The sequence below is a fragment of the Mobula hypostoma genome, chromosome 4, assembly GCF_963921235.1.
Source record: "Mobula hypostoma chromosome 4, sMobHyp1.1, whole genome shotgun sequence".
In the NCBI taxonomy this organism is placed as follows: Eukaryota; Metazoa; Chordata; class Chondrichthyes; order Myliobatiformes; family Myliobatidae; genus Mobula; species Mobula hypostoma.
Genome location: NC_086100.1, coordinates 149,388,032 through 149,411,602, shown reverse-complemented (window position 1 = coordinate 149,411,602; position 23,571 = coordinate 149,388,032). Strand labels below are relative to the sequence as shown.

General features: G+C 41.4%; 1 protein-coding gene across 7 annotated transcripts in view; it reads right to left on the bottom strand.

Annotated features, from left to right (window-relative positions):
- LOC134345667 (limbin-like) overlaps window positions 1–23,571 on the bottom strand; it is a 313,316-nt gene that overhangs the window by 276,711 nt on the left and 13,034 nt on the right. For 5 of the 7 annotated variants that reach the window (XR_010017745.1, XM_063046694.1, XM_063046692.1 and 2 more), the window contains exons 4-6: window positions 23,439–23,504; window positions 7,487–7,661; window positions 4,375–4,484 (exon numbers count right to left, since the gene is read on the bottom strand). Coding sequence is in view for 6 of the 7 variants with exons in the window: in XM_063046694.1 (XP_062902764.1) it covers window positions 4,375–4,484; window positions 7,487–7,661; window positions 23,439–23,504 (351 nt within the window). In the remaining variant the exon portion in view is untranslated. Of the gene's footprint in view, window positions 1–4,374; window positions 4,485–7,486; window positions 7,662–23,438; window positions 23,505–23,571 lie in introns of those variants that run through there. The other 2 variants (XM_063046693.1, XM_063046697.1) reach the window with 2 other exon arrangements.

The following is a 23,571-nucleotide window of genomic DNA, read 5'->3' as shown; positions in this document are numbered from 1 at the left end:
TCACCCTGCTCTTCTTGGGCACCGGTTTGAACGTTGCCCTTTTGAAGCAAGTGGGAACTTCAGACTGCAGCAGTGAGGGAGTAAAGATGTCCTGTCAGTTTGTTGGCACTGGTTTTCAGAGCTTTGCCAGTTACATCATAAGGGCCCAATGCTTTGCAACATTGAAAGATGTCCTGAAGTCGGCCTCCAAGACAAAGATCACAGGGTCATCGGACTCTGTAGAGATTTGCAGAGACGTTGTTTTATTCTTCCTTTTAAAGCATGCATGAAAAACGTTCAGCTCATCCGGGAGGGCAGCATCACTTCCATTCATGATCGTAGGTTTCTAACATCCTCTAGCTCTAACTGCACTATGAGATCATCCAACTTAATTTGTATACTGTCTGCATTCAAATATAACACCTTCAGTCCTGTATTCAGCACCTTCTTTGATTTTCCCCCATACTGCACTTCAACTCATCCCACTGTCTGCAATTTTGCCCTATCACCTGCCTGTCCTTCCTCAGTCTCACTGCATACTGCATCTCCTGGTATACCAACAACCCCATCCTCAGCCTCATCATTCCAGTTCCCAACCCCCGGCCAAATCTGTTTATTGAGAAGGAAAAATATTTTTTTTCATTATTCAATTGATATTGTTATTTACAGGTACTTTGACATGTGATATTGCTTTAATGAAACAAATAAGGTCATAAGTAGGATGCAACTCAGTATAATAGATAATATGAATGAGGCTATTTAAGCTGTCAGGTGTTGTGAGGAATTGCTGTGTCAGCATCTTATGGGATCTCCAATTCCTGAATGAATGGTTCCTCTGATTAATAAATCGGCAATATAGTTAATGACAATTCACCGAAGGTTAATTTACCAAATGGAATCTAGCTATTAGAAAAATGAATAGGATCTTTGGCAATATTGCTAAATTAATAAAATGAAGCACAAAGAACCCTGTGCTTAGGTTAATAAAATTTAGCTTTCTCTACACTTGAAATTTTACTTGATCTCCACACCATGTGACAGATACTGAAGCTGTGGAGAGGTGACAGATAGCAAGAGGAAAAATAATTAAACGTATATATTTCAGTTACCAAGGCTGTCATTGGTACCATTTGGATTTGCTGCAGGGAAACAGAATCACATGAGTTACGTGAGCAGCACTAGGAAATAAGATTCAAACTAAACAGAAGCTAGAAGGAAGGTATCATGAGTAACAAGAGCACTGAGGAAGGCTGATTAGCCCACTGTGTCTCCGCTAGCTCCACATACAGAAATTCCATCTGTCCCATTCATCCTTCATCCCTTCCCCAATGCCCAGAAAATTATTCTCACACAAGAACCTAAATTTCCAATGAAGGCAACAATTGATTGTTTTAACTTTCCCAAACTGTTTTTTTTGGTCACATCTCACTTACACATTTGGTTAAAAATCATTGTCTCTGTTTGTTAAGTCATTAAGCCAATGGATAAGGGATACTTATCTTCCGTTCCCCAAATATTTTTGACATCTCTACTCTATGCATCCCATCAGCTTCCTTTCCTTCAACTTGCCCTGCCAGCTTTGCAGATTAAATCCCTTGTTCTTGATCTGCATTCATTTACTTTATCCGAAAATATTCTCTTTGTGGGGGATGTTTGCAATAAATATGGTGGTTATGGGCGTATCACAGTTCCTGAATAAAGGACATGATGTTCCTGAGTGAGGAAAGCGACTGGAGTTTGCTTTCATGTCGTGATATGTCACAGCTTACTTAAGTCCCAGAAATGAAAGAATACTGCAATAGAAAGTGGTCAGTGCAGGACAGTAAATACAGTGATATGCAAAAGTTTGGGCACCCCTGGTCAAAATTTCTGTAACTGTGAATAGTTGAGTAGAAAATGAACTGATCTCCAAAAGTCATAAAGTTAAAGATGAAACATTCTTTTCAACATTTTAAGCAAGATTAGTGTATTATTTTTGATTTGTACAATTTTAGGGTGGAGAAAAAAAGGAAAGAAGTACCATACAAAAGTTTGGGCACCCCAAGAGATTTGGGTTCTCAGATAACTTTTACCAAGGTCTCAGATCTTAATTAGCTTGTTAGGGCTATGGCTTGTTCACAGTCATCGTTAGGAAAGGTCAGGTGATGCAAATTTCAAAGCTTTATAAATACCCTGACTACTCAAACCTTGTTCCAACAATCAGCAGCCATGGACTCCTCTAAGCAGTTGCCCAGCACTCTGAAAATTAAAATAAATGATGCCCACAAAGCAGGAGAAGGCTATAAGAAGATAGCAAAGCATTTTCAGCTACCCGTTTCCTCAGTTTGTAAAGTAATTAAGAAATAGCAGTTAACAGGAACGGTGGAGGTCAAGTTAAGGTCTGGAAGACCAATAAAACTTTCCATGAGAACTGCTCATAGGTTTGTAGGAAAGGCAAATCAAAACCCCTATTTGACTGTAAAAGACCTTCAGGAAGATTTAGCAGACCCTGGAATGGTGGTGCACTGTTCTACTGTGCAGCGACACCTGCACAAATATGACCTTCGTGGAAGAGTCATCAGAAGAAAACCGTTCCTGTGTCCTCACCACAAAATTCAGCATCAGAAGTTTGCAAAGGAACATCTAAACAAGCCTAATGTGTTTTAGAAACTAGTCCTGTGGACTGATGAAGTTAAAATAGAACTTTTTGGTCGGAATGAGCAAAGGTATGTTGGGAGAAAAAAAGAGTGCAGAATTTCATGAACAATCATAGAACATAGAATAGTACAGCACAGTACAGGCCCTTCGGCCCACAATGTTGTGCCGACCCTCAAACCCTGCCTCCCATATAAGCCCCCACCTTAGATTCCTCCATATACCTGTCTAGTAGTCTCTTAAACTTCACTAGTGTATCTGCCTCCACCACTGACTCAGGCAGTGCATTCCATGCACCAACCACTCTCTGAGTAAAAAACCTTCCTCTAATATCCCCCTTGAACTTCCCACCCCTTACCTTAAAGCCATGTCCTCTTGTATTGAGCAGTGGTGCCCTGGGGAAGAGGCGCTGGCTATCCACTCTACCTATTCCTCTTATTATCTTGTACACCTCTATCATGTCTCCTCTCATCCTCCTTCTCTCCAAAGAGTAAAGCCCTAGCTCCCTTAATCTCTGATCATAATCCATACTTTCTAAACCAGGCAGCATCCTGGTAAATCTCCTCTGTACCCTTTCCAATGCTTCCACATCCTTCCTATAGTGAGGTGACCAGAACTGGACACAATACTCCAAGTGTGGCCTAACCAGAGTTTTATAGAGCTGCATCATTACATCGCGACTCTTAAACTCTATCCCTCGACTTATGAAAGCTAACACCCCATAAGCTTTCTTAACTACCCTATCCACCTGTGAGGCAACTTTCAGGGATCTGTGGACATGTACCCCGAGATCCCTCTGCTCCTCCACACTACCAAGTATCCTGCCATTTACTTTGTACTCTGCCTTGGAGTTTGTCCTTCCAAAGTGCACCACCTCACACTTCTCCGGGTTGAACACCATCTGCCACTTCTCAGCCCACTTCTGCATCCTATCAACGTCTCTCTGCAATCTTTGACAATCCTCTACACTATCTACAACACCACTAACCTTTGTGTCGTCTGCAAACTTGCCAACCCACCCTTCTACTCCCACATCCAGGTCGTTAATAAATGAAAAGAACACCTCTCCAACTGTTAAGCATGGGGGTGGATCGATCATGCTTTGGGTTTGTGTTGCAGTCAGTGACACAGGGAACATTTCACTGGTAGAGGGAGAATGAATTCAACTAAATACCAGCAAATTCTGGAAGCAAACATCACACCATCTGTTAAAAAGCTGAAGATGAAAAGAGGATGGCTTCTACAACAGTATAATGATCCTAAACACACCTCAAAATCCACAATGGACTACCTCAAGAGGCGCAAGCTGAAGGTTTTGCCATGGCCCTCACAGTCCACCAACCTAAACATCATCGAGAATCTGTGGATAGACCTCAAAAGAGCAGTGCATGCAAGATGACCCAAGAATCTCACAGAACTAGAAGTCTTTTGCAAGGAAGAATGGGTGGAAATCCCCCAAACAAGTATTGAAAGACTCTTAGCTGGCTACAGAAAGCATTTACAAGCTGTGATACTTGCCAAAGGGGGTGTTACTAAGTACTAACCATGCAGGGTGCCCAAACTTTTGCTTCAAGCCCTTTTCCTTTTTTGTTATTTTGAAACTGTAAAAAATGGAAATAAAGAAGTAATCTTGCTTAAAATATTAAAGAAATGTGTCATCTTTGTTCCAAGGGCTGCAACCAGAATCCACTCATAGAGTTGGGATTAAAAGCTCTTCTCACTAAGTAGAGGTGTAAATGAATTATTCTTCAAGTAGAATACCTGTGTTCTACTACCAATGGTGAGGTAAGCTGGTAGTGAAATATTCTTCTCTTCCCCTGGTTCACCAGCCTTTAATACTGCGGTATAGTTTATTATGTAGTGTTCACCTGCTGATTAATAAGAAATGAAAAGTACATTTTAAAACAAGATCAAAATAAAAGACTTTTGAAATAATCTCTAATGGTGGATTCCCAGCTGGTCTCATCGGTTTTTTCTCCACAATTCACAATCCTCCCATAATTTCTCCCACTGCATAAATCCCCTTGCCCAGGTTTACCAACATCCTTGATTTTGTTATCTTATGCGATCTCACTGTTGCTCTCATATCCATTAGATCCACATCCACCTTTCAACCCTAATTGTTCATTGTTACATTTTACTATCGCTGATAGAAAAGTAGATTCCCACAAACAAGACTTTCAGTTGAGGTTGGCACTTGATGATAGATCATTTGAGTCACGTTAGTTGTTAGTGATGAGCATCCAGGGAGCTATTTCCTGACATGAATTCATGTCAGTTCCTGGGAAAATATTCCCATTCACAAAGAAAGATGTGTTGTAAATCCGAAGTGTTGCCTCTTATCACTGGTTTTATTCACTCTGTCACAGGCTACTATATCTTCAACTGCCAACACACAGAATTTCTTCCCTAAACAGTGCTCTCTCTCTATCCTTCCTCTATAGACCTCCAAAAAAATCCATCTCAATAACTAAGTTCCAGTATTCCTTAATACATTCAGAGGTCACTTTATCAGAACCCTCCTGTACTTAATAAAGTGGCTACTGGGTATATGTTTATGGTCATCTGCTGCTGTAGCCCATCCACTTCAAGGTGAGATGTATTTGGTGTTCAGAGATACTCATCTGCACACCACTGTTGTACCACATGGTTATTTGAGTTACTTTGGCTTTCATGTCAGCTTGAACTAGCCTGGCCATTCTCCTCTGACCTCTCTCATTAACAAAACTGCTTCACCCACAGAACTACCAATCACTGGATGTTTTTCCATCATACTCTGTAAACTCTAGAGACTGCTGTTCGTGAAAATTCCAGTTTCTTAGATACACAAGCCACCCTGTCTGGCATCAACAATCACTCCACAGTCAAAATCACTTGGATTATATTTCTTCCATATTCTGAAGTTTGGTCTGAACAACAACTGAACCTCTTGACCATGTCTTCATGCTTTTATGCATTGAGTTGCTGCCACATGATTGGCTGATTGGATCTTTGCGTTAACAAGCAGGTGTATAGGTGTACCTAATAAAGTGGTCACTGAATACATTATTTATGTACCTCAGTGAAGTTTTGTTTAGCATCACATCTGCTGAGTGCTTTGGGATGTTTGAGTACTCTAATGGCATTTCATAATTATGAGTGTTGTTGCCATATGATTATTGGACAGGACCATTCAAAGTCTATATTCCCATAAACCATAGAATTGACTAATTGATAAGGAAGAGCCAAGTCAACGAGAACAATATTTCTTAAAAGATTTTGCTCCCTTTGTAATCTCATGAATTGATACCAGGACATAACTTTTATGGACACAGCTCACAAACATTTAACATCTGAACCACATGCTCATGATTCAGGTGTCGCATTAATAATTGTCACGCTGCTTTGGGTAGCCTTAAGACTTGCTACCAACAACACTAATGTGAATGTGTCAGGAAGAAAGGAATCCTGATTCAGACATCCTCACACATACCTCTCTTTAGGAAAGTCTACAGTTGCAATAAAACCATTTACTTTCTGAGGAAAGCAATTTCATATTTCTTTACAATATAAAATTCTATTCATCCCATCAGGTCTATCCCTGCTCTCAGAGCAATCCCATTCCCCCACTTATTTCCCTGTACCCTATTACCCTACATCCGTACTCTTCCACCTTTCACATATACAAGGGGTAATTTGCAGTATCTACTTAACTTAACAAGCAGCAATTCTTCAGATGAATGAATCCTCATGATCCTTACCACAAATCAACAAATTTCAGGGTGAACACAGTCCACATATTTTATTGTTGCTCCACTCCAAAGCAAGCAACATTATAAACTGGCCATAGTACAATGGATATTGAAAACAAGTAAGGTTTCTGGAGGGACTCGCCCAGCCTCACTACTTCTCCACAGGAACGCCTTCCATCTCAAGGAAATAGGGATATTCAATGATTGTGCAATGTAGAATTCTATTCACAAACTCTCACCAAGTGAAACTGTCCATTTCACATGCAGCAAAATGTCAGCAGTATTTAGGTATGAGCTGATAGGTGGTAGGACCAACAGCACCATGAGCATGCTAGGCAATAGCTATCTTCAACTTGTCATTGTTCAATGGCATCACCATCAAGTCTACACTCATATTTTGGGGTGAGAACTGATCAGAAAATCAGCTAGACAATCCAGATAAATATCATGGCTACAAAAGCAGGACAGAGATTGGAAATCCTACAACAGTCCACTCACCCTGACACCCCAAAGCCTTTTCACTAACTACAAAGCACAAGTCAGGAATGCAATGGGAGACTTTCCTTCCACAACAGAAAAGAAGCTCAATACAGTGCAATTCAGAACAGGCCCCTTGATTCATATCCTAAACCAGGGCTTCATTCAGTGTGCTGTCTTGCAAAGTATAAGAATATACTGTCAACACATCTCAAATCAGGAACTGCTACCACAAGTGCAGTAACATGGGAACACTACCAACTATAAGTTCCACTAGCAGCTGCACGTCATCCTGGCTGAGAAATAAATCATTCTTCCCTCTTTGTCACTGCTTCTAAACCCAAAACCCTGGAACTCTCTACCCAACATCATTGTGGAAGCACCTTCACCAGAAGAGGTGGATCTAGAAAGTGTTCTAGAAACTGTCAAGGGCAAGTATGGATCAGCTTACAAAAAATTAGTAATTACTAAAAAGTAGAGCTGAAGAGTTCGTAGGGACACAAGAGATTATTACAAATACAGCTTAAAAGTAGAAAACACAGATTGGAATGCTCCCTGTGCTTTACGGCAATATTCACATTTGCAAGCGGCCAATTTCAGTTTTCTTTTTACAACTTCAGATACTTACAATTGAGCAAATGGAGTAAGAGAGAGGACTGCTTTACCTTGGAGAGATCCTTTGGTGTATGTCTGGAACCCCATTGCGGTTTCATTTCCAACATTACTCAGAATGCTGAGAACACTAATAGAATCCTGGATAGTCAGCTGAGAGACGTTAGATGCAGACTGAACATCCAAATTGCTTATAATCAGTCTCACAGTCAATGTTCTTCCATTCACCTGAGAAAGAAAACAGATTGTCTGATCAAGTTCACACTTATTTTCATGGTATAAATAGCAGGAAGATTAACTGTTTGCAGCAGCAATCCATTGCAAATATGGCAAACGTTATGTTCTTACATGACTAAATAAACATAATAATATTAACGCAAACATGAGAAAATCTGCAGATGCTGGAAGTTCAAGCAACACACCCAAAATGCTGGTGGAATGCAGCAGGCCAGGCAGCATCTATAGGAAGAAGTACAGTCGATGTTTCGGGCCAAGACCCTTCGTCAGGAAGAAAAGATAGTGACAGATCTCTTACTGTCTCTTCTTTCAGTTAGTCCTGAAAGCAGCCACACAACCATTCGGTACCACAGCCTTGGAATTATCCTGTGCCTCAAAGGCGCATTCAAATGGGAGGTGGTGTGGTGGTGGGAGTGTTGCTGGATGAGGGAAAAGAGTTGGGGTTCAGTGAAAAGGAAAGGTAAGATGGCAACAGGAGATTGGGGCTCTGGAGTTACTAGGGGATGGGCCTGATAGAGTTTGCCATTTGGGAGTGACAGGTAGAGTGTTATTGGATAGAAGTAGAGGTTAAGTATGGGATTTGAATGGTGCCCAGTGTACAGGAGGTTGGAGCAAGGGTCACAATCAGGTCAAGGTGTGATAGTGCATCATACAATCTACCGGGTAAATTTTTATGGTTGAGCTATATCTGTGGATGGGGGAAGGAATTGTCAGTGTTTCAGGTTGAAACCCTCCATCGGGACTGAAAGAGGGGAGATGGCCAATATAAAGGGGAGGGGGGAGTGGCAAGACGGGGACCAGATGTGACTCTTGTACTGAGGATGGGTGAAGGATGAAAAGCAGATTGAGCCAGGCAGGGAAAGGGATGGTGGAGTAGGGAGACAAAACCAGGTGAAATCAAACAAGAGATAGATGGAACAAGGAGTGAGGAGCGATAAGTTGATTTTCTCACTGCATGTCACATAATGGTTAAATTCCTGCAGGATGTGTTCTTCATTTGGTGGTGTATTGCACCATCTAGTGATCAGATTAAGCAGTGCAACTTAGCCATCACATCAATTTTATTTTTATTTATGGTAACAGGCCCTTCTGGCTCAATGAGCTCATGCCGTCCAATTACACCCATGTGGCCAATTAATCTACTAACCCCTATGTAATTGGAATGTAGGAGGGAGCTGGAGTGCTCGGAGGAAACCCACAGAGTCATGGGGAAAACATACTGTACAAACTCCTTACAATGGCAGAATTGAACCCAGCTTGCTGGTGCCGAAATAGCTTTACAATATCCGCTATCGCTATGCTATCATGCCACCCCACAATGAACTCACCAATTATAGATTTCAGCTCACTCAATCTTCACCTTTATAAAATATCTGACAGCATTTTCTTTCCAAATACGCACCATAAAACAAAATACATTCGATTTTGGATAATTTGGCCATCTGTTACTCAGGGTAGCTGCTTATTTGGGCCAACTCTTAAAGCAGCGGTCCCCAACCACCAGACCGCGGACCGGTACCGAGCTGCGAGGAAACGATATGATTTGGCGATACGAGTCAGCTGCACCTTTCCTCATTCCCTGTCAGGCCCACTGTTGAGCTTGAACACACGCGAGGTCATTACGCACGCATCATCCATGTCAGCACGGGAAGGAGATCAACTCCTCAAGCTTGCAAATGATGGCAGGCTGAAAAGCATGTTTGACATAACATCTCTGCCGGCATTCTGGATCAAAGTCAAGGCTAAATATCCTGAGATAGCCACGAAAGCACTGAAAACGTTGCTTTCATTTCCAACGTATCTCTGCAATGAATGCAACGAAAACTAAATTGCGGAATAGACTGGACATAAGGAACCTCCTTTGAGTATCGCTGTCTCCCATCACCCCTCGATAGGACCGTCTTATTGCAGGAAAACAAGCCCAGGGCTCCCACTGATTCAGCAATATTGGTGTGTTGCAATGATTTTATATGTCCATACGGGGAAAATATGTGCTGTGTGTTTTAATATCCAAATGTTACTTAACATGTTATGATGCTATGGACTTATATAACCATATAACAATTACAGCACGGAAACAGGTGATCTCTCCCCTTCTAGTCCGTGCCGAACGCTACTCTCACCTAGTCCCGCCGACCTGCACTCAGCCCATAACCCTCCATTCCTTTCCTGTCCATATACCTATCCAATTTTTCTTTAAATGATAATATTGAACCTGCCTCTACCACTTCTACTGGAAGTTCGTTCAACACTTACTTCAAGCTCCCCTGATAATTGACTTATCGCTATATTCATGCGAGGAAAATAAGTGCTGTGTTTAATATTAAATTCATTAGATAAACCCTTTTAGAAACAAAATTGAGTGTATTAGCCACTTATCACCTATATTGCGTTTGTGATTAACACCCCCCCAAACAGAATCACCAAAAACGATTTGTAGAAAAAAAATTGGCACGTACACGCATGCCCACTGGTGCCCGCGCAAGGCTTCTTGGTCATTGTAGTCTTTCTCGGGGCAAACCCAACATATTTGACTGCTACTCTTGTTCGTTGGCAACCCTACCACTGCTCTCCCCCCCTCCCCCCCCCCCGGTTGGCCGATCCGCAAGAATATTGTCAATATGGAACCAGTTCACAGTGCGAAAAAGTTTGGGGACCCCTGTCTATAAAGAACAAAAACAAATCACAAAAAGAGCTGGGATTTCCTTTGTTCATTTGCAACACCATGCTTCTTAATTGGGACAGGTGACTGTTGCCGAACAGTTTCTAACTACCTTTGGTCATATGCAGCTGTGTGGCTGTTAGACATTACACCATGCTTAGAGCAAACAGTTTCTAAAAAGCAGCAATTACATGTGCTTGGGTTCAAAAAACAGTGATTTTTGTAACTGATAGTTGGCGAGAAATAAAGAATCAGACAATTCAGGACTGTTTTGCTCACTGAGTCTTCAAGCATTCAGACTTAGAGATGCCAGAAACAGCTGGGAGTGAAAATTAAACGATTTCTCAGCTTCAACAAGTTAGGAACTATGAAGACTCTGAAGGTACCGACAATCATCTTGAATGTTATGATGAAAATGAAGATTTGGAGGATGCAATCATCAATAGTATTGTATGAAGGCTGTGTATTATCTACATGCAGTGTCTGCACTGATTTTGTTCATTTATAGTGAATCAAAAGAACACGGCAGCATACACTGGATGCATTCAACTGTCAATTATTACTGGGAACCAATACACAGTGTTGTAGTACTGTAGTAGTATTGATAGTGTTCTAATTTATTCAGTGTTTCATTTAAATACACAATTTGTTACTCTGTCTTTTTAACACCTATTTAACTACTTCCATGAAACTTCCGCTAATTGGGGCAGCCACTTAACTTGGCCAAAGTGTACTAGTTATGATGTATTCTAATTAACCAGAATTCACTGAAAATATTAGAAGATTATCCCTCAGCCGAGAAGGAAAACCAATAGCACAGATTTGGTCCATATATTTTCACAAACAAAAGCTCAAATTAATTAGCACAAGACTACAAATTTCTTATGCAAGACCCTGTCTGACCTGGAGAAAGTTCTTTCCTGTTAAAATTTCACTGTCACTGACATTAGTAACACAGAGTATCTGGGCATTTTAATTCACAGCAGTTTATTAGATCCCATAGTGTAAAACCATCTGCTGCACTGTCCTACATTTTAACAGTGCTAATCACTGAGCTGTGTGCTAAGCCCCCTGCTCTAATTGTTTTAAACTTATAACTGTGTGGCCAAGCACAGCTCCAATGCCATATTTAAGTTTGCTGAAAACACCACTCTCGTTGCCCGAATCAGAGGAGGTGACAAGTCACCGTGCAGAAGGGAGATGTGCACAATAACAATATCTCACTCGATGTCAGCAAGACCAAGGAGATGATTATTAACTTCAGGAGGAGGAAACCAGAGGTCCATGAGCCAGTCCTCACTGGAAGATCAGAGATGGAGAGGGTCAGCAACTTTAAATTCCTCAGTGTCATTATTTCGGAAGATCTGTCCTGGGCCCAGCACACAAGTGCAATTATGGAAAAAGCATGGCAATACCTCTACTTTCTTAGAGGTTTGTGAAGATTCTGCATGTCATCTAAAACTTTGACAAACTTCAGAGTACTTTTGAGTGGCTGCATCACAACTAGTACGGATATATCAATGTCCTTGTACGGAAAAGCCTACAAAAAATAGTGAATATGGCCCAGTCTAACACAGGTAGAGCCTTCTCCACTGCTGAGCACATCGACATGGAGCAGCATCCATCAGCAAGGACCCCCACCGCCCTGGTTCTCTTCTCGCTGCTGCCATCAGGAAGGCGGCACAGGAGCTTCAGGACCTACACCACTAGATTTAGGAACAGTTATTAGCCCTCAACCATCCAGCTCTTGAACTAGCTTCACTCAACTCTTGAATTACCTTCACTCACCCTGTCACTGAACTGTTCTCAGAACCTACAGACTCTTCATCAGATGTCCTTCATATTTATTGCTTATTTATTTATTTATTATTATTTTTTTTCTTTTATTTTTTCTTTTTGTATTTGCACTATTTGTTGATTTATGCCTATTGGTTGGTTGTCTGTCCTGTTGGGTGCAGTATTTAATTGATGATATTGTGTTTCTAGTATTCGCTGTGATCGCCCTCAAGAAAATAAATGTCAGGGTTCTATATGGTGACATTGATGTACTTTGATAAGAGATGAACTTTGAACATGTGAAATTCAATGCAACTGCGTCAACCCCGCACACTTGGGTGGTGCCTAACTGGTAGGTTTTCTATACGCTTGGATGTTATTCCAGTTAATACTCAATACACTTTTAACGGACTTTTTCTCTCACATGCTATACAGTGGCATATTTTCTAGTGAACCCAGACGGATTAAGGTAAAACAGAAACCCAGTAGCTGCAAGGCAGTTTGGGAAACAAAACCAACAAACCATTTTGGCAAATTTAAGAGATAAGGAACAGAACCTTCAGTGAGTTTCAAGGTAGCACAGGATGCATACACACACTAAGTTTCAAGAGTGCAGGAATTGAGGCAATGGTGAGCTAAAGGGTCTGTGGAAAGTGATAATAATGGGACACAGGAATCAGCACACAGGGGCCAGATGCCAAGTCATTGGGATTACCAAAACAATTGAATAGTTAACTATCAAGAGTTTTACTGTAGCATTTAGTGAAGAGATTTAGAACTCAATACACTAACACACAAGTAACGAACAATCTGCTGGAGAAACTCAGCAGGTCGAGCAGCAACTATTTTGGGGGGAGGTGGGGAAGAAGTCACTGATACTCAGAGTTGAAACCCCGCATCAGGACTCATTAATAACCAATTTCTTACTCTGCTCTAGTGGAGCAACATTTTTCTATGCATTGCAACTGCACTTTTCAATCACTGTGCAAACAAGTCTAAGAGGAGGGTGGCCCATTACCATCCTTCTTGTCATTTGTGGGTGTGCGGTTGCGTGTTGCAGCTTTAATAATAACCACAGACCTAGTCTAATTAGGGAAGGTCCAGCAGGGGCATCAGACCTCCCTCTCGGACTCACTCTGATCTCCATCCTTAACTGGAAACTTCAATGTCTTTGGGACCAGCTCCTCCAAAAGACCATGGCATGAAAATTGTTGTGCATTCCCCTGCACTGGACTGCAATTGGCCAAAATAACAATTTACCTTGGTGACACATAAACACCTTTCATAACCTCAGCATTTACAGTAATTGCTTTATAGTAAAGAGGCACTTTAGAGATCTGGCATAGAAAAGAGTTGAGACCAGCATTGTCCTTGTACCAGCTGATTAAGGGCAGATGTGAGTGGCCTGGTTCTCTACTCCTGGTCTATCCCTGTGCTCTTACCTTCAGAGCTAAGAAACCTGGCGAATGCTAACTCTAGAATGTGGGGGGAATCCCCTGATCCAGAACAGCCAGTCTTGAGTATGAGGTTGCCAGAACATAACTCCCTTTTCTCACTGCCACTTAGAAAAGACTTGTCACTTCTTGAAATAATAATTAAACTAAACTAACATAGATCATCTTGGTCTGCCATAATAATGCTTTATTTAAGGCCAAAGGTACAATTCTTCCTTCCACTCTAACGTTTACATTTCATACAACATTTCAAAACCAGTGAACCACGCACTCTGACTTTTAGCGCGTCCATTTTCGAGATTAAAAACTAATTCTAAGTCGTCTACTGCTTTTGTTACAGTTACTAAAATAAAATATATTAAGAGATACCATTAATACAGCAATCCTTTCTTAACACTTCAGACGTAATCCCTATAACATCCTGCGCAAACTCTCTTCTCTATGATAACCAACCATATAAAGATTAACAAAATATACTTGGATCTCTTAATAGAAAAATGACAAATTAAGACAGCAATGTATTTGGGTCTGGCCAAAGAGCGAGTCAAAATATGACGTTACAAAAAACTGTTTAGTCCTAAATGTCAAACCGTCTGAGCCTATAGTAATGCACAGGATTGTTAATATTTGCTACTAGAACATGCATAGGAGTTCGAATGTACTGTATTCGGGGTGGGGTGCATTCATATCTTTAATGTTTATGGGGAAAACAGGGTGAATGGGTCTATAATGTCATGTGGGATCTTTTATATTGAATCGCTGTTGGGTCTAGAAGTGAGTGGGTTCAAAATGACGGGAGAGTGGTGCTGTGCCTCTATCATGTCAGCAAAAGTCCAAGGAGAATCCACCTTCGCAGATCACGAGAGAAATTGTTGCCCATTGCCTTATCTCTGATGCCACAGCACATCAACATTCCCTACTGCCAAAAAATTATCACTAACATCAAAAGACCATGAGAAACTGGGGAGGGGGGGGAGGCAGGAGTAGGCCACTCGCCCCCTCAAGTCTGCTCTGTCATTCAACAGCTGATCAACTTCAGGCCTCATCCCTTCTTCTCCACCAGTTCCCCATAACTTTCATATTCTTGATAGTTCAAAGATTTATCTGACTCCTCTTTAACAAAAAACAATGAACTAGCATCTACAATCCAGAAAGTCAGACACTCATCTACCTCTGTGAAAAGAAATTCCTATGCGCCTTAGGTCACTTGAGAAATTAGTGTTGTTCGGGGAGAAGATTATCATAGATTACAGATGAATCTTGATCAGTTGGGGAAAGGGAAAATAGATTCCAATACAGATAAATTTGAAGCGAAGCATTTTGGAAAGTCAATTCAGCATAAGACAGGTACTGCGAATAGCAGGGCACGAGATAGATAGAGACTTCATTGATCCCAGAGTCAGAGTCAGAGTCAGAATCAGAATCAGATTTATTATCATCGGCATGTGACGTGAAATTTGTTAACTTAGTAGCAGTTCAATGCAATACATAAACTAGTACAGAAAAAATAAAATAAAATAATAATAAATAAACAAGTAAATCAATTATGTTTATTGAAATAGATTTTAAAAATCGTGCGAAAACAAAAATACTGTATATTAAAAAAAAAGTGAGGTAGTGTCCAAAGATTCAATGTCCATTTAGGAATTAGATGGCAGAGGGGAAGAAGCTGTTCCTGAATCACTGAATGTGTGCCTTCAGGCTTCTGTACCTCCTACTTGATGGTAACAGTGAGAAAAGGACATACCCTGAGTGCTGGAGGTCCTTAATAATGGACGCTGTCTTTCTGAGACACCACTCCCTGAAGATGACCTGGGTACTTTGTAGGCTAGTTCACAAGATGGAGCTGACTAGATTTACAATCTTCTGCAGTTTTGTTTGGTCCTGTGCAGTAGCCCCTCCATACCAGACAGTGATGTAGCCTGTCAGAATGCTCTCCATGGTACATCTATTGAAGCTAACTCTTCCTTCAGTTTGTCCTGACATAGGGTCTCGGCCCGAAACGTTGACTGTACCTCTTCCTAGAGATGCTGCCTGACCTGCTGCGCTCACCAGCAACTTTGATGTATTTGACTGCTACTCCTATCTGTTGGCAACCCTACCTCCATCCCCCTCCCCCCCCCCCCGGGTCGGCCGGTCCGCAATGCAAAAAAGGTTGGGGACTCCTGGTATATTCTGCTAGAGGAAGTGGTTGAGGCAGTATAATAGTATCATTTAAGAAGCACTTTGATAGGTACATGAAGGAGCAGGGTTTAGAGTGCTATGGCCCGAATGCTGGAAGTTGGAAATCGGCTGTGTGGGCACTATGGTTAGCATGAACTCATTGGGCCAAAGGGCCTGAATCCATGCTATACTGCTCTATGGCTCTATGACTTCAGTTTCAAAAGAAACTATTGTAACTACAAATGTATAGTTGTAACTAAGTCCACTTGTTTGAGATTCTGCCACGAGTGGAAACTTCTGAGCATCCATACTTCCATGTCCACTAAGGATCTTGTGTTCCTGTAATATCATCTCTTATTGTTATAAACCTGATATAATAAAAATCAAATTGTTTTTGGTTCTAGTAGCAGAACAACCCTGTCATCCTAGAAATTAGCCTAGACTGGGATTTCTTCCAGTCCCAATATATCCTTCTTAAGGAGACCAAAACTGTGTGTAATACTCCAGGTGCTGTTTCACCAGTACTCTCTATAACGATGCTTCCCCATTTCTGAACTCCAGCCCTCTCGCAATAAAGGCCAATTTGCCATTTTCCTTCCTAACTTCTTTCTGCACTTACCTGCTAACCTTTTGTGATCCATGCACAAGAACAACTAGATACTTCAGTACTTTTCTCATCTGCATTCTTTCTCCATTTTGATAATAATCTACCTTTAGATTCCTCATACAGTGCAGAGTGCCCTCCTGCTTCAAATTATCCACCATTGTCCCTGTACCAAGACCAAGGTAACATACCTGAACGACTGGTGTCCTGTCGCACTCACCTCAATAACAAGCAAATACTTTGAGAGGCTAGTCAAGGATTGCATCTGCAGCTTACTACCACCCACACTGGACCCCCTACAATTCACCTAATGACACAACTGATCGACAGAAGATGCAATAGCCACTGCTCTACATACCGGCCTTACACATCTGGAGAAGAAGGATGCTTATGTGAGAATGCTGTTCTTGGACTACAGTTCAGTATTCAATACCATAGTTCCATCCAGGCTTGACATGAAGCTCAGAGACCTCAGCCTTGACACTGCCTTGTGCAGCTGGATCCTGGACTTCCTGTCAGATCACCAGCAGGTGGTAAGATTCCCTCACCTCCAACCCTTAGACTCTCAATACAAGAGCCCCTCAGGGCTGCATACCGAGTCCCCTCCTTTACTCCCTGTACATTCATGACTGTATCACCACCCACGGCTCCAATCTGCTAATTAAATTTGCCTATGACACTACATTGATTGGCCTCATCTCAAACAATGACAAGGTGGCCTAAAGGGAAGAAGTCATCTCTCTGACACAGTAGTGTCAAGAAAACAACCTCTCCCTTACTATTGCAAAAACAAAAGAGCTGGTTGTGGATTACAGGAGGAATGGAGACAGGCTAACCCCATTGACATCAATGGATCTGGGGTTGAGAGGGTAAACAGCTTCAAGTTCCTCGGCATTCACATAACCGAGGACCTCCCGTGGCCTGTACACACCAGCTGTGTGGTGAAAAAGGCATAACAAGCCCCTCTTTCACCTCAGATGGTTGAGGAAGTTTGGTATGGGCCCCCAAATGCTGGGAACTTTCTACAGGGGCACAACTGAGAGCATCCTGACTGCCTGCGTCACTGCCTGGTATGGGAACTGTACCTCCCTTAATCACAGGGCTCTGCAGAGAGTGGTGCGGACAGCCCAGTGCATCTGTAGTTGTGAACTTCCCGTAACTCGGGATATTTACAAAGACAGGTGTGTAAAAAGGGCCCGTAGGATCATTGGGGACCCAAGTCATCTCAACCACAATCTATTCCAGCTGCTACCATCCGGGAAGTGGTACCGCAGCATAAAAGCCAGGACCAACAGGCTCCTGGACAGCTTCTTCCACCAGGTCCTCAGACTGATGAACTCACACTGACTTGAGTATACTCTATATTGCATTGACTGTTCTATTTATTATAAATTACTATGATTGCACATTTAGATGGAGACGTCACGTAAAGATTTTTACTCATGTATATGGAGGATTTAAGAAATAAAGTCAATTCAATTCATAACCTCACTTTTATATATGCTCATTTGACAAGATTTCACCCATTCACTCATCCTCTCTAAGTCCAACGTGCAAGATATCCCCCCCCCCATCCCCTTTTTATCAGTAAATTTTGATAGCTTACACTCCAACTTTTCTTCTAGGTTATTAATGAAGTAATCTCATAAATAATTGAGGGTCAGGAACTAATCATAAGGACACTCCACTCCAACATCCTTCCAACCTCAAAAAGACCAATTTATTACAACTCTGCCTTCTATGTGTTATCTACATAAATACTGGTTCGCTTTCACTCCCATGCACTGACCTAATGGAGTGGCGGGGACAGCCCAAGCATTTACTATATTATTTGAATGAGCGATATTTGACTCTATTCTCAGGCCAGCATACAGACCCTTCACTCTACCCGCTTCACATATGCGTTGGGTGCAACTCAAGCTGCTTGGGAGTAATTGGTCACAAATCTAATATACTTGCATATGGGTAGATAGGACACTAGAGGGCAGTAGAAACCAGCTTTGGCACTTTCAGCTGCAATTTTGCTCTCCACATTTAGCAGCATAACGATTAAATATACTGCATCATGCTTGCTTCTCTGTTTGAGTGATTTTAAAGCACAATTCCTCTATACAATGATCAGTGGTAACTTGTTTTACTCATCTAATCTTTCAAATGAGGTTGCCAACCATGCTAATGACCAACAAGCATCTTTGTATCTTCTTTTCTGTTGAAATCAATATTCCTCACATGCACATACTCCAGTCTGATATAACCTTAGTTAGAGACACACACTCTCTACAGTACTCCTAAGCTGCATATTTCCTATATATAACTGCAAATCTTGTAAATATGACTCTTGAGTTGGTGGTGGAGATGAGGTCACTTAACAAACTGTTATCCATTACGGACAATCTGGCACATCCTCTCCATGACCTACTGAACAAGCAGCTGAACACTCTTTGGAACAGATTTATTGAGCTCTGTTGTCACAAGGATCATTACAGTAAATCTTTCCTACCAAATGCAATAAGCACACACAACAGCTCATCTCTGTGCGACAGGAGAACACACATCATAGTACAATTGTCTCTGCTTTATTATTTCGTACATTGTATTTATATTGCACCCTGGTAAATTATTATCCTGCAATTATTAGTTCAGTCTCCACACTGCTAAGTGTGTTTTTTTAATGTTACTGCTGTAATGAAAGAATTTCCCACTCGGGATCAATACTTATTATTATTTCAAATGCATGAACAGAATAAAGCCAGATCTGAGTATACACATTTGTTAACCAGATAGTGATATACTGAATCACTATCAGCAAATGCTTATTGGTCATAAATTTCCCTTCCTGACCAAAAATAATGCAGCACATCCAACAACTGTCTCAGCATGTGAGGACAACAGAGAGATGGAACAATGTCACTGGTAAATCTTTGTCTCCACTGCTTTTGTTTCTATCCCTGATCCCAATGTTCCATCCTCGCAGCTGGTCATTCACCAATAGTAAAGACAGGCAGTAACACCTCCACCACAATCATTCTAAACACTGATGCCCCACAAGGTGGGGCCCTCAGCCCCCCCCCCCACCAACTCTATCAGATTTTGCTCTAAGTCCACCTACAAGTTTACAGATGATACCACCACTATGGACAGTATCTCAAATAATGACGAGTGGGAGTTCATGAAGGTTTAGAACGCTTAGTACTATGGTGTCAAAACAACAATCTTTCCAGCAAATAAAACAGCTGGTCATTGACTTCAGGAGGGGGGTGATGCACATGCTCCTGGCTGCATTAATGATGGTGAGGTTGAGGGGGTTGAGAGCTTCATGTTCTTCGGACAGTATCACCAATAGCTTGTCCTTGTCCAACCACACAGACATCACAGCTAAGACAGCTTATCAATGTCTCTACTTTCCCAAGTGGCTAAGGTGCTACTTTGACCCTTACCAATTTTTATTGATGCACTATAGAAAGCAACATATCTGGATGTATCTCAGCTTGGTGTGGCAAGGGCTCTGTCATGATTGTGTGAAACTGCAGAGAGTTACAGACACAGCTTAACACGTCACAGAAAACAGCCTCCCCTGCATGGTCTCTGTCTCTTCTCAGTAAAGCAGCAAGCATAATCAAAGACCCCACCCACCATGGACATCTTCTCTTCTCCCCTCTTCCATTGGGTTGAATATAGAAAAGCCTGAAAGCACAAAGCACCAGCTCAAGGACATTGTTCGGGTGTATTCTGGATGTAGGGTATGTAGCAAATATTAACTTCACCAGCAACCAACCTTCAGGCATGAACATGGCTTGTAGGATTAAATTTAAAATGCAGCCCTGAACAAGAGTTTTCCTGAAGCTGTAGACAGGAGTTGATCGCAAACCAGACAATGCCGGTTAATATTCATTATGGGTTTCTGGAATGTGGGAGCAAAGACGGAGGTGTGTGAAAATGACATGTAATTCAAAGGAAGCATGGTAGATATATCATAACTATAGAATTGCCCTGCTGTTATCTTTGATCATTACCACATATGTAATATTGAATCAGGAGGCCTCTTCCCCCACGAGTGTCTCAATACGATACCTGCTGCTAATTTTTGTTGAATAAAACACTTCCATGCCCACTAGCTTCAGAGTCTCTCTAGTGACTTTGATCATATTACAACATTTGAGGGCCTGTCTTAGATACATTCATGACCCAGTAATCTCATGCATTCACTCATAGTTCTGCTCAGGTTGGTGACCAAGGGATCACAAAGTACAAACGTTGGTATCACAAACACAGCACAAGCTGAACCATTGGACTGAGTGTGTGAGTGTGTGAGTGTGTGAGTGGGAGACTTGATATTTTTGTGTTAATTTGGTGAGACAAAGCCACCAGTTGCAAATGGTCTGTTCATTCTCATTCGAGGAACTGTATAGTAGCAGACAGTTTTGCCAGTGTGTTCATGTGTTTTCAAGAATAGGTCTGTAACCTTGGTGTAGCATTTTTCAATGTAAGAGAATACAGCAGTCATTATGAGTTCAGACACACATGAGTTCAGGCAGGTTGTAGAGTACGTACTCTATGGTTTTAAGTATATGCTATTTAATTTTTATCATCATGATTATGACCATCCATAAGCCCTTCATCCCCAGGGAGAAGCAGAGCATTTTGTCAGAGTTGTTCTCACTTAAGGTCGCCTGCTGGAATGCAGAATTCTGGCACAAGCTTGAGAAAATGAATGATGCATCCTAAAGGTATACACGTGATGGTAAAAGCAAAGTGCCTGACAAATATGTGGGACAGTATGGTACACGGGCAACTACCGAGAACGCCAGCAATGAAGAGAGATATCACTTCTTTAAGAGGGAAGTGAGGCAGTGACTGGGGTGAAGTGAAAATAACTGGGGAATGATAATGTTAGTGGTTCATAGAGCTAATGAGAGAAAGAAGAGAGAAAATACACACAGTGTCTGAAGGCAGTCACCCATCCTGAATGGGGAGTGAATACTTTCAGCGGTTGGGGCAGTGATCGAATGGACAGAGTGCCACCAGGTAGAGGTCCTTGCAATCATTCAAATAGGGACCACCCCAGCCCCCGGATGAGAGGGCCTGTGAGCCTGATACACATTTACCATGCTGGTGCCCCTGACCAGAGTGTAACCACTGATAGCCACTGCAGAACTTCAGCTATCAGAGAATGAAGCAGTGAAGGTAAATAACATGATTAAACTACAATCGGCCACTAGAGAAGGAGAAAACAGATATATGAATGATGAAGCTGCATTTTAAAGACTGTTGGTCAAATTTCTGGAACTATCTCTGCTTAAAGTCTTGTAGGTAGCCGTTAGGTAATTGGTAATTAGGTAAATAGGTAATTGGGGAAGGGGTTTGGAAGTACAGGGCACTTTTGCTGTCCTATTTGACAAGATTCTCCTTAATGTTTGGCCTTTCCTGAAACCAATTTATTTTTGTCTAGGACAGCCAAGAGGATGGACTATTGTGGCACATAGCAAATTTTAACTTCACCAACAGACATGAACGTGTATTGTAGATTAAATTTAAAATGCTGCCCTGAACATGTGTTTTCCTGGAGCTCTAGACAGGAGTTGATTGCAAACCAGACAAACCTGATTAATATTCATTTTGGGTGTCTGGAGTGTGGGTGCGAAGGAGGTGTATATATGTATCTATATGTAATTCAAAGGAAGCATTGTAGATGCATTGTAACTATAGAATTGTCCTGCTGTTACCTTTGATCCTTAGCATATAAAAATATCATGTAATATTGAGTCAGGAAGCCTCTTCCTCTAAGAATGTCTGAATATGATGCCTGCTGCTTGTTTTTGTTAACAAAACACTTCCGTGCCCATTAGCTTCAGTCACTCTGTTGACTTTGTTCACGTTACAGCAGATGCTTCAATCCTGCTGTTACAAAGCTATTAAATAGTTCTCTAGTACGTTAATTTGGACTCGTCATCACAATCTATCTTGTTATGATCTTGCTCTTTATTGTCTACTTGCACTACACTGACTGTTACAGTTTATACTGCATTGTTATTGTTTTACCTTGTTCTGCCTCAGTAATGATCTGATCTGTATCAGCAGTATGCAAAGAAAGCTTTTCACTGTATCGCAGTACAAGTGACAACAATAAATCTATTCCAAATCCAATTCCAACTAATTTACATAAAATTTGCTTGAAATTCCAGCATCTGCAGATTTCCTCGTGTTTGCATTTTTAAATCCAACTGATTTACTTGACTTATTTACATTGCCTGAGTTGACTATTCTCACACCTCTCATTATGGAAGACGTTTCACTGAAGCATTAGAGCTCTGCCAGGATTTGCCTGTGCTATTCAATGGGACTCCCAGAGACTAGCACTGGCATGGGCTTTTTCTGGAAGTTCTGTTCTAGCGCACTCCACCAAAACTTACAGGCGAGCTAACTTCTGCGGACTTCCCTATTCTCAGATCCCACTGAAACTAATGCAAAGAAGCAGATCAGGAGAACAGAAGTGGACATTTTTATTTGATTTAATTTACTTAATTTAATTGTATTTGCTTATATGAGAATGCTTCTTACTATTCCAATCAATTTGTAATTTTTTAAGTTTTTTTATTTTTTTTATATAAAAGGTTCCTAGGTGTTCTTGAGTCCTCCTGAAACATGGACTGTACTCTTTTCCATAGATACTGCCTGGCCTGCTGAGTTCCTCCAACATTTTGTGCGTGTTACTTGCATTTCCAGCTGCAGATTCCCTCATGTTTGCTTTTGGCATTAATAAACTTCAATCCAAGCAACAGTTTTGGAAGCTGGGGAGATGGAAGCAGGGCTTCACCTGTTATCAAAGCCAATGACTAAGATAGCTGCTAGAGTGAAGGTAGCCACTGTGCTGCTGGTACCTACCCCACGGTGGAAAGTTGCACTGGTATCAGACTGTCCGGAACAAAATGGGGCCAGGCCAGTGATCTCAACAATAGAAAACGCAATGATATCACTTCAGCTGGAATTCTAGCATTTTCCTCATCAAAATTAATTAATGAACATTTTAATCAGGATCCTGCAAATATAAAGCAGTTACCTCTGTCAGCCTCTAGAATGCATGAGGCTTCACACTTGAAGAAGCAGCTTACCTCTGCACATTTCTGAAAAGTTACGTTGATAGTTGAAGATCTTGGACTCCTTGCTGAGTATTCTTTCTGAAGAAAATATAAGTTGTAACATAATACTTGGGAAGCAACATAAATACTTCAAAGTATAGATAGA